Source organism: Rhinolophus sinicus, linkage group LG01 (assembly GCF_036562045.2).
Source record: "Rhinolophus sinicus isolate RSC01 linkage group LG01, ASM3656204v1, whole genome shotgun sequence".
Classification (NCBI taxonomy): domain Eukaryota; kingdom Metazoa; phylum Chordata; class Mammalia; order Chiroptera; family Rhinolophidae; genus Rhinolophus; species Rhinolophus sinicus.
In genome coordinates, this window is record NC_133751.1 from 186280591 (window position 1) to 186293392 (window position 12802).

Below are 12802 nucleotides of genomic sequence, written 5' to 3' on the forward strand. Positions count from 1 at the left end.
AAGATAAATTATTATTTCACTTATATGTGGAATATAAAACAAATGAATAAGCAAAACATAAACATACCCATAGACAACAAGCTAATGGTTGCCAAAAGGGAGGGGGGGATAAGGGAGATGGGGAAAAAAACCAAACATGTTTTCCGAAGTCAAAGTTAATTCATGCATTTATTGTCTTAATATTTTGGGGTGCCTTAAAAAATGACTTTTAAATCACTATTGGATGGTTTCACCTCAGTGAACTAGACACACTTGCTTGGGTGTCATACACATTCCTCAAGAGGAGGGACTTAGTGGTCCCTCATCCCTGAGTTCCTGAGCCCCGTGGAGTAGAACACTTAAGGTGAACAAACAAACAAATACGTAATATGCTCATTGCCAGAATGCCAAGGTGGGCGGGGGGAGAGCCTGCATCGCGGGTGGCAAAAAAATACTTTTAATTCCAGGGTTGTTATGAAGACATAATATTACCAAATCTTGTTTTCTGTATTACTTAATCAAATGATTTCTTTTACCTACGCACTCACATTTACCTAGGTAGTAAACTACTTTATTTTCTAATGTTAAACCAATCATGCATTCCTAGTGTGAAACCAATTTTGTCAAGATGTCATATTCTTTTTATACATTGCTGAGTTTAGTTATTACCATTTTATTTAGAATTTCTGCATCTCTGTTCAAAACGGAGATCAGCCTAAAATTTTCCTTTTCTAATCTGTCTTTGTTAGTTGTTTATATGAAAAGTATGCTAGACTCAATTTCTTTTCTGTAAATTTTCTAGGGTTGAATTACATTTTCCTTGAGATTATTCAGTAGCATTTGATGTTCAATAAAGTCATCTGAATCTCAGATTTTCTTGTGAGGAGAATTTTAATTACGGATTCAGTATTTTAATGGTTATAAACTATTCAGGTTTTCTATTTCTTTTTGATTCAACTTTCATATGCTACATATTTTTAAGATTTTGTTTATATAAATTTTCAAATTTAAGGGCATAAAGTGATCTTGTTTTCCTCCATTGTTATTTTTAGAAGGGTCTGTATTTTTAACAGGACACATTGTCACTGTGTATATAACTTAGGATTCTAACTTTAAGGAAGAAAGAGAAAGTTGATAGGTGGGGGTTAAAACAACCTATAAGAACCATATTGACTAAGCAATAAACCTGTAAAATGACCAGCTCCTAGGTACATATGCAATAGCTTTGATATAAGTGACAGAGCAAAGTAGCATTACAGCAGCTAAATTATATAGCAGGACACTTAAAAGTCAAATTGAAGTCTTCGCTTAAAACATTAGAATACTATTAAAAGATTTGTACCCTTCTAGAAGAAAGGCTAAAAGAAGACAGTAACTATTAAAGCAGCCTAGGAATAATAAGAATGCATGTTGTGGGTCAAAAAAAAACTTAATGAATAAGATGTTTCATTCCTTAGAAATGTTTCAAATGATTTAAAAAAAATTAGCTAACTTACACTTTGAGATTCTTTTGCCAAAAATTTTATGAAAGTGAACAAAGCTACTACCAGATTTAACATTTTAACAAATGTTTTTTGGATAAATATTAAGCAGTATGCAAATTAGTACTGGCTCAGTTTCCCTAAGATTTTTAAGAAACTAAAGACACATTATTCCCATTTGCTGAGCAACTCCTGAGTTGTATGTAAGTGATCTATAAACAATAAAGCACTGTCATTCATTTATGAACCTATATATCACCTTCTAAATAATAATGGAAAGTAAATTAGTCATTGTAACACATTTATGTTGATGTGACACCTTAGTCCAGGAATGGCAAATGATATAGCATGTCTGCTACCAGTCTTTCCTCATTTGTGGCAAACACTGTTAATTAGTCCCAGCCCAGGTGTCAAAATTTTTCTCAGAGTTTCAGATAGCCAAGTCACTATCAGTCAACTACAGCAGGCAAGGAAGATGGGGGATATTTGCTATTTTTCCTCAGTGGCTTGAAAGAATTAATATACCATATAAAGAAGAATGCCTTATTAAAAAATAAACATATAATCCAGCACCACACAAGTTTAAAACAATGACTTAAGTTTTGTTTATTTGGGTTCTGAAAGATACGTTTCCCTCATCCACTTCCCAGTAGAGTTTACAGAATTATGAATCAGATGACACTGAGAGCCACATTTCACTCATGCCCTACTGCTACTTAATCCCTAATGTAAGTATTAATTACCATTAAGGCTTGACTTGGGCATTTTACAAAGTGGACTAAGCAATACCATAATTTGCCGTGCCTCTTCTTCCTCTCCTGTTTAAACATTTTCTTTAATCACATTAAGTCAGTTAAGAAGACTAGTCATTTCTTCTTTGAAATGTTTTTCTGTATCTGTCCATTTCATTCCACTCTTAACCTTGTATCTGTAATAGCCTCTTAATTGATCTCAGTTTCTCCAATCTCTTCCCAAAGCAAGTTGTCCTGTTATAGGCACCAAGCCAATCTTTGAAATAATATATTGACCATACCACTTCTCCACACTACAACCATCACTGATTCCCCAGTGTTATCATCATCATCATCATCATCCCCATCATAACTCACATTTGATGAGGACTTAAATGCCAGGCATTGGGCTAGGTACCTTTCAAATATGTTATTTAATATCAACACAACTCTATAAGGTAGCCCTATTTGTCTTTATTGCTTGATTCAGCTGATGTCTTAATTTGGGGTTATCTACCTGCCCCCAATGTAGACCCTAAGTGGAAGATTGCTTAATGGTCACAGATTCCTCCCATCCCAGTATGTATGTATGTATGTATGTATGTATGTATGTATGCCCTTTTGCTGCAACTTCCTTCTCTTGGTGGAATCTATTTCTCCATCCCCTTGCATCTGGGCTAGCCATGTGACTTGCTTTGACCTATAGAACACAGTAGAAATGATGTTATTGAGATCCAGTGCCTAGGGCTCAAGGGGCCTGTAGCTTCCTCCTTGCCGTGTAATAAGGCCATTCTAGCTATCGAAGGATGAGAGGCCACAAGAGAGAATTGTGTGTCCTCGGCCAATAGCCAGTACTATTGGTACCTGCTGGAGGAAACGGTGAGGCTAACTTCCCCCAGCTCCACTGACCCTTCAGCTGAATGTAGCCCATGAAGGTAGCCCTACTTTTATGGATGGGGAAAACACGACAGTGAGTGATCTGCATAATACTACACACTATTATTAAGAAGTAGAAATAAGATTGCAACTCAATGTGTTTTCCTGAACCCATGCATAAAACCACTAAAATATACTGCCTCCCTGTAGGAAATGATTTTTAGGCTCTTTAGAACTTTGTACCTTCCAGATTTATCTATTAATTACATAAAGCAGGTTTTCTCAAAGAAATAATGCTATATATGCTATAAATTTAATTCAAGAAGGAGCTGAAGAAGCATATTATGGCCAAAGAAACATTTTTTTTCTTTAGTTAATTGAAAATTAAATTGTATTTTAAAGAAATCTATTAGCCACATTTACATTATAAGACTTACACTAGAGCATTATTCTGGAGAATATAATCATATCTTAAATATTCCTGCCATTGCATTTTCCTAAATTTAAAGATACACTGGGGTGGCCAGTTAGCTCAGTTGGGTAGAGCATGGTGCTAATAAAACCAAGGTTGTCAGTTTGAGCCCCACATGGGCCACTGTGAGCTGCGCCCTCCTTAAAGATATACTGTAGGTAGATCAAGCAATATTGTACCAAGCATTTAAAAAAGTATAGCTCCTCTAAGAAAAAAAAAAAAAAAACCTAACGTGTTCCAGTAATAAATAGGCTGGGACAGCAAAAGATGTGATTCAGCTAGAAGAATAAGAAAGCCAAAAAAAATTAAAATAGCATTAGAAACTAAATGGAGTTTTAACAATTGTTGCTATGGATATTTCATAGGAAGAACAGTCTGAAACAGTTCACAAAAGATTCAGATCAAATGTTTTACTCAAGCTCATGAAAGAAGTAGTGTTGAGACTCAACACTAACACTTAAAACTACAAACTTGTACTTTATTTAAATAGTGCTAAATATCTGCATCCTTTCATTCCACTCTGTGCTTCAGGTTCCCCATATGAAATGGGGTATGGATATTAACTAAGAAATATATATAAAGTACTTGTAAGTTAAAACAGTGCCTGGCATGATACTTGCTTAATAAATATTAGTTATTATTACTTGACATTCTCATTGGAGAGCAGTATTGTTGTAAGAAGGTTAGCTTCAAGTAAAAATGCATAGTAATTTATGCTTTTTACTAATTTTGCCCAGCAAAAGGATGAAAACCTCTGCAAATAATGATTCTAAATAATTATTCCAATCCTTCTACTTCTATTTCTTTCATCTTACTGTTCTGGCAGAACAAGTAGTGTGTAACAGTTGCCTGTAGAAATGTAGACGATTAGAAGGATACATAATGAACTCGCAAGTCTGCCTAAAGAGACTTTCTAGGCAGAATGTTCAAACTGCCAATTGGTTTCATTTAATCGCCTATGATCAAGTCTCTGTCCTTTTCTGTCTAAGCTGGTAGTGTTGCTGTTGACCTAACACTTAAAAATAAACCCTTGTAGGTCCCTCTTGTATGTTAAGGTGGCCCATGTCATTAGATAAGTGGGTTCTCCTCAGATCTTTCCTGGATAACCCGCTCTTTATTCCTGGCTTCTGTGAAGATGGTTGATTGGATCCCTGAGTCAAACCTAATCTCTCCAGCAGAGGTTATCCAGCCACAACCTTGGATTCTCTCCAGAGCAGGCTATATAGCAGTTTTTACAAAACAGGATGAGCGTTTCCCATATAATCAAGTTCTGGTTCCTTTTTGCTTATCAATTCCTTGCTCAATTTATCTATTTCCACTCATATCTTACTATAAACAGCAAGAAGAAATTCCACACTTTGCTTGATAATTATCCAAGAGGTCAGTGCTTTTAAGTTCCATTTTCTACTTAACAGTAGAGTATTATTCAGCCTAGTTTTCTACCACTTTATAACAACGACTACTTTTCTTCCAGTTTCTAATAACAGAAATCTTTACCAGAGGCACTTTTAAGGCTCACATTTCTGTTCATGTAAACTTCTGCTCATGACAACACAGGTATTCTCTAAGATGGCAGCACCTTTGTCTTCCATTCTCCTCACTTCCTTCTGAGCTCTCATCAGAGTCTAGGTTTTTTTTTCTTTTTTCTTTTTGTATCATACACCTCAAAATCCGTTCAGCCTCTGCCTATTACCCAATTCTAAAGCTACTTCCACAATTGTATTTGTTAAAGCAGTACCCTACTTCCTAGTATCAAACCCTGGATTAGTTTCCTAGGGCTGTCATAACAAATTGTCACAAATTGGATGGCGTTAGGCCATAGTTTATTTTCTCAGTTCTGGATGGAGAAGTCCAAAACCAAGGTGTTGCCAGAACCGCACTTCCTTTTGCAGTCTCTAGGGCAGATGTGTCCTTGCATATTTCAGCTTCTGATGGCTCCTGGAGTTTTTTGGTTTGTGGGGACATAACTCCAATCTCTGCCTCCATCTTCACATAAGCTTCTTCTCTGCCTCAAATCTTTCTCTCCTTTCTCTTGTAAGGACACCAGTCACAGGATTTAGGGCCCATCCTAATTCCAAAAGGATCTTATGCAGGCTCTTTAACATAATTACATATACAAAGACCGTATTTCCAAATAAGATCAGTGTATTAGTTTGCTAGGGCTGCCCTAACAAAGTACCACAACTGAGTGGTTCATAAATGTACTATTTCATCGTTCTGGAGGCTGGAAGTCTGAGAAAGGTGTCAGCAGGATTAGTTTATTTTGAGGACTGTGAAGAAGACTCTGTTCCATGGCTCTCTTCTAGCTTCTGGTTTTCGCTGCCCATCTTTGGTGCCCTTTGGTTTGTAGAATAACTCTGATCTCAGTCTCCTATGTGCATGCATCTCTGTCCAAATTCCCTTTATAAGGAAACCAGTCATATTTAATTAGAGCCTATCCTATTCACCTCACCTTAACTAATTACATCTGCAACAAGCCTATTTCCAAATAAGCTCACATTCTGAGGCACTCGGGGTTAGGACTTCAACATATGCATTCTGGGGGACACAATTCAACCTCTAACAGTGCTTCATTACACTGTCTTCTTGCTTGCATGGTTTCTTATCATGCAAGTCAGCTGGAATTCTTATCCATGTTCTTTTAAAGGAAGATGTTTTTCCCTGCCTTTTCCCAAGATTTTCTCCATGTTTGGTCTTCTGCAGTTTGAATATGTCATGCCTGGTATGTGTTTATTTTTTGGTATTTACCCTATTTGATGTTCTCCTGCTAGAATTTCCTCGATATGTGGCTTGGTGCTTGTCATTAACTTCAGACAATTCTGAGGTACTATTACTTCAAATATGTTTTTCTGGTCCATTCTCTCTTTTACTCCTCCTGGTCTTCCAATTACACATTTGATACACCATCTGAAATTGCCCCCAAATTCTTGGATGTGCAGTTCTGTTTTTTTGTTTGTTTGTTTTTTCATTCATTTTTCTCTTTGTATTTCAGTTTATAAAGTCTCTGTTAACCTACGTAAGCTCGCTGATTCTATCCTCAGCCATGTCTAGTCTACTGATGAGTCCATGGAAGGCATGTTTCATTTAGGTTACAGTGTTTTTGATTCTTAGCATTTACTTTTGATTCTTAAGAGTTTCCATCTCTCTGCTTACAATACCCATCTGTTCTTGCATGTTTTGTATTTTTTATCCATTAAAGACTTTAACATATTAATCATAGTTCTGTAAGAGATTTGCAACGTTTTTCATACTGAGCCTGGTTCTGATGGTTTCTTGGTCTTTTCGGAGTGTTTTTCCTAGCATGCCTTGTAATTTTTTTGTTGAAAGCTGGACATGATCTATCAGGTAATAGGACTTGAGGTAAACAGGCCTTTATCACAATGTTGTGTTAATCTGGGTAACAGTTGGACTGTGTTTAATGTCTGCTCTAGTTGTAGGTGCCAGAGGCCTCAAATTCTTTTAGTGTCTTGTTTTTGTCCCCCCTGTTGACTTTTGACTTCCTTCTCAGAGAGAGTCTATGCCTTGTAGCTGTAACCCACTGCTACTGGGAGTCCTGTTGGTGTGGTGGGAAAATGTGGGGAACAGGAAGCATATCTACTATAGCAGCATTTTCTAGTACAATCTTCTGATTAAATCTCAGTCTTTCAGTGGGTCTCTGTCCCTGTTCTCTGACCTTAACAAGTGTTTCTTATTTTCCACCCCTGTTCCTTCCTAGGTGAGGCAGGAGTGGAAGAAATGCTCTTCTCCCAGGTGCAATAGAACTCTGGTCAAGTCTTTTCCCCTGAAGGGTAAGCCTTGTGGACAATAGACAATACTCTGGGCTTATTTCATAAAGGTTAATTTCCCTTTCCATGCCAGAGCCACTAGGAATCCTTCTTGGCTTTTCACTGTGAGAACTTAGTGGGTTGCCTGGAAGTGAAGTCCATGAAAGTGTAGGGGCTTCCTAAGACTGTAGTCCCTGTGGGATTTTAATTCTCCAGCTAGTCCACACTCAGCCTCAAGCAATTCATCAAAATTATCATTTAAGAGTCCCTACAAATTACTTTATGGTTGTTGTGGCTTCTGCTCCAAGTAAGCAAATATTGATTGTGACTCTGTGGATGTGCCTGTCTCTCCATACTTTGGGGTGGCAGTTTGCCCTGCATCCTCAAGTCTCTGATGGGTCCATAAAAAGTCCCGCTAATATCTTTAATAGTGTGTTTTTTTGCGTGTGTGGGTGTTTTTTTTGTAATTTATAGATGTAATTGTTGCAATGAGAGATGATCAGCCAACCATCTACTACATGCTACCTAATACCAAAGACTCCCACCTCTCTCCAACTGGCCTTATGTAAGCTTTTCTCCACTAGTACTCAACTAAAGAGTTAAGTGCTATAGAAAATGATTTAAAACATTATTTTCTCAATTCTGCCAAGAATGCTACATTGCTAGTACCACTCTAGAAGCACAAGGGTTAATTTATTACACACAAGGATGGTTTAGCCATTTTACACCTTAATATTTCAATGTGTATTTTCTAGAATTAGTATGTTTTCTTACATAATTGCAAAGCAGTCATCATATTCAGGAAATTCAACATTGATACAATATTTTTATAAAATCTGTCATCAATAGTCCAGTTTTCTCAATTGTCCCAGTAATTTTTTCCCTCCAAAAGAATTCCGTTCTGGATCATATATTCATTTAGTTATCATATATATTTTTAGGCGCTCTTCCAATCTATAACAGTTCCTCAACCTTTCTTGGCTGTTCTGACTTTGACATTTTTTAAAGAATACAGCCCAGTTGCCATTTTTAAATAGCATATTTCAGATTTTGACTTTGTCTGATGTTTCCTCATGATTAAATTCAGGTTATGCATCCCTAACCAGAAGGCTACGAGGTGTCATCAAACAATATGGTGAATGTTTAAATTTAAAAAAATTATTACAGTGAAAGACACATTGCCATTAATACCCCTAAAAATACCCCCCCTTGCTTCAATCACTTATCCCATTGTTCTTGCCATTTTTTGAAGCAGTTCTGGAAGTCCTCTTTCGTGAGTGTCGTTAGTTGTGTTGTCATAGCTGCCTTAATGTCGTGAATCATTTTGACTTTGGGGAAGAGCCAGAAGTCAGACGGTGCCAGATCCAATGAATAAGGTGGATGAGGACACACCATGAAGTTTTTATTTGACAGAAATGGCCGTATACCAGAAGCAATGTGTGACACGGAGCGTTGTCATGATGGAGGATGATTTATGGCACACTAAAATACACCTTCTCTCCACTATAGCTCACACCTGAGTGCACTGAACAAGTTGAAACTTATCACACAGTTACGAAGTTTCGACATGCCACTCCCCGTATTGAGGATCTCTGCCTTTCTGTTGGATGGTACTCAACCATCCGTCTTGTTTGATCATAACAGAAGGGCTCCTTGTCACACATCGCTTCTGGTACTGCAATTTCTGTCAAATAAAAACATTACAGTGTTTCCTCATCCACCTAATTCACTGTAGCTGGCACCATGCGACTTCTGGCTCTTCCTCAAAGCCAAAATGACCATGAAAGGTAAATGTTTTGAATCGATTCAGAGCACTGAGGCAGCCATTACAGCACAACTAAAGACACGCATGAAAGAGAACTTCCAGAACTGCTTCAGAAAGTGGCAAGAATGATGGGATAAGTGTGTTCAAAGTGAGGGTGAATATTTTGAGGGGGATTAATGGCAATGTGTCTTTCACTGTAATAATTTTTTTTTATTTAAACATTAACCGTACTTTTTCATCACACCTTGTACATCACGGTATCCTTCACATAGGCTACGTTCATTTTGATCACTCAGGCAAGGTTATCGTCTGGATCTCTACTATATAGTTAAGACCATATAAATATCTTGCTCCATATCAAATATCTATTAATAAAAACTAATTTCTCAGAATCCATATTCCTACTTATAATTGGATCTATTAAACCATACTTAAAATCGGTTACTAATAAAACAAAGCATTTTGATTTTTATATAAATATATTTTAAAATATTTATAGTAATAATCAGAAATAATATTAAATGATAGCATCAAGGATAATTTTTCCTTTGATATGTTATTTAACAATATAATAGGAAAAAGTATGTCATACAACAAGAACTAGGGATAACTAATTTTGTCCTTCACAGTTTGTTTAGCTATGCCTTGAAAGATGTATGCCTAACATTTTGCTAATAAATGAAAAATATGCTTTTCAAAATAAATGCTTTTATTGAAGTTTATTTTATTTATAAAAGCTGTAAGCATGGACATATAAAATTACATTGCTTATATTCTAGGAAATGGAAATGGAGCACTCAATAGGATTAATAAATACCAAATCTAAAAAGGAGAGCAATGTGATTTTCTCCAAAATAACTGACAGCTGTGATTTTATTCACTTTTTTCTTTACTAAGCAAAAATACAAATATGTAGTAAATTTATGCTCTCCTTATTACCTTACCAGTAAAATTTTAAAATCACCTAGATATGTTATTTTCCTTCAAATTAGTTTAAGCATAATAGTGGATTTAATAAATGGAGATGTGAGAAATTTCAGAATACACTACTATGTTTAAACATTTATTAAATCCCACAAATACAGAGGGTGCCAAAAATATGTACACACATTTCAAGAAAGGAAAAAAACTATTAAAATTGTAATAATATATACTGGTAACAAAAGATGAATACAAGTCATGTTTGCCTTCTGCAATTACAAGAGGTGCTCAAAGTGGTCACCATCAGCGTAATTTTAATAGTTTTTTCCTTTCCTAAAATGCGTATACATGTTTTTGGCCCCCTCTGTATATTGTCAATACCTACTAGTCACTTCTAAGCTATATACTATTTAAAACTTTCTAGATGTAATTATCTAAATAATGGTGTACAATCCATATCCTCATGAAATATATTGACCATAAAATCTTTGTTCATGCTTTCCCAAAAGCAACCTTACCTGTGGAGTCCAATAAAAAGTAGGGCTCAATCTGTAGAGTTTTCGTTTGTGGAAATTCTGAAGTGGCCTTGTTCGAGCTGCTGTACTCATGATAGTCAAGGGTGGAGATTTCAATCTTGTCCTGTCTTTTCTCCTTTTCTTACTGTGCTTCTGGTTAAGTAACCAGCTACTGGAGGAAGACAGCTCATCTAAATTCTCTGAAGCACTGCAATGCCATGAAATAATTGGGGAATGGAGGGAATAAAACAAAACAAACAAACAAAAAAGACAAAGAAAACTAAATGTAAATTGCCTTGATTATGACAGAAGAGTGTTAATTTTAGCCAACTCTGTGGTAACAATTGGTGAGAGAATTAATATTAATGGGGAATTACATATTCAAGTTGTGAAAGTAATTTCTACTTCTATTTTTTCCTGCAAAATAAAAATCCCATAGATTAGTGATGCTCACGAGTTCACTAGTACAATGTTCATGTTCATTTGTAAATCAATAATTCATGTATTTTACACAGTGTTGCAACTATTTACATCAAATTCTTTTTGCATGTTGGGGAAATTACATAGGACTAGGACTATAGGTTTAAAAAGGGTTGAACTCTCATCACTACATCATTAGTTGCTCTTAAGCATTTCGGTGAATTTTGAAAGAAATACATAATCCTACTGTATTTAGGATTTTAAACTTCTGATGACACAGAAGTCACAACTATAAAATGAAACATCACACAAACTACATGAGCAAAAAGCATATTAATTTTTAATTATTCGTCATATTGCTTTTAAAACATTATATTTAAATATCTTAAAACATCAGAACATTAGGAAGAAGTTAATACTCAGGGCCACATAAATTTAACTTCCTTTATACTATTATATATAAAATAATGAAACTTTTTAGGCACTGTACCATACCAATTTCAACCTTATTTATATAGACAGAAACTAGTCAGTATTCTAAAATCAACAAGTGAATCTGCTATATGTGACATAAAAATTCTAATCAACATATAAGTTCTAAATGTGTTCTCTGGTTCAAGTAGAATTGGCGTTCAGTGGTAAACATAAGAGCATTTTTCTATAGCACTATCATTGGTTTTCAACCATATTTGCTTATAGTTGTTATAAAATATCCTGTTTGCTTGTGGTCAAAACAAGTAATTCAAGAATGTTTTACACAGTAATAAGAAACCAAAAATAAAGGTACCTGAAAGGCTTATGTTGGTGAAACAAAAGATATTAAATATGGATTTGGTGACTATTATATAGTCAATAAATACATAACTGAATATATACTATTGGTCAGGCCAGTATAGGGAAAAGAGCTGATGATAGCTATTTCACTTTAAAAATATTAACTTTAGTCTGCAGAGCTTTAGTCAAGTATGTTTTAAGTCCCAGTCATAAGCGTTCTAAAGATGTTCCCTCTGAGAAAGGTTTAAGATATAATGCTACTCTCAAATTAACAGGTCCAATTTCATATCCTGATGTTACTTTCTGTGACATATCACATGTATTACTAAGGAAAACTTTAAATGCATCAGTGCTAAGTAACAGTCGGCTCCTGAGAAACCATCCATGGAGCTGAGCTATCGTTCCAGGGTGAGCAGAAGGCATAGATGATAGCCAATCTCAAGTTAGGCACTGAGCAGGTCAGGTGGCTGGCACAGAAGCGAGTCAAAGTCAGGAAGAAGACAGGTTTCAGTAGGTAGTTGGTATCAGAGGTAATCAAGTCAGAGAGCTAGGATCCAGAAGACAGGTGTACATCCAGCACTAAGAGATTCTTCGTCTAGCAAGTTAGAAACACCTTTAGGCAGATTATACTGCTCCTTAAAAAGAAAACACTACTGGGCAGTGTCTAGGGAAAATGAAGAGCTCTTACTATTCTAGCAGACTGAAGCACAGTTAACTAACTCTTGTATTTACAACTCTGCACTTGTCAATGAGCTCTCAGTTACCGCCTCCCCAGTGGGGCGGGAGGCTTAGTCCTCAAGATGGTGATCCACCATCTCCTTATTGAATGACAGCACACAACTTTGAACTGGCTAGAGGCTCATAGGATGGTTTAAAAGAAAAGCTTGTCATTTGTATCACCAAATGTTGTATTTTCAAGTTTCTACGGTGGCTGACATTATCGTAGGAAAAGAGTTTAGTTTTACTATTTTCTTTATTTAATGTTCCCTGCTGCAGACAATTCATCCTTAGATGACTACTAGCACTTTCTAACTACTAAGGATCCTTGCAAATTGTCATCAAAAGTTATCCTTCTGAAATAAATGGGGGAATTTACTGGAACTG

General features: G+C 35.9%; 1 protein-coding gene across 1 annotated transcript in view; it reads right to left on the reverse strand.

Annotated features, from left to right (window-relative positions):
* The window catches only part of KANSL1L (KAT8 regulatory NSL complex subunit 1 like), a 101834-nt gene that overhangs the window by 25419 nt on the left and 63613 nt on the right, over positions 1-12802 (reverse strand). Inside the window, 1 exon segment of the mRNA XM_074312574.1 lies at positions 10508-10712. Coding sequence (XP_074168675.1) covers positions 10508-10712 — 205 coding nt within the window.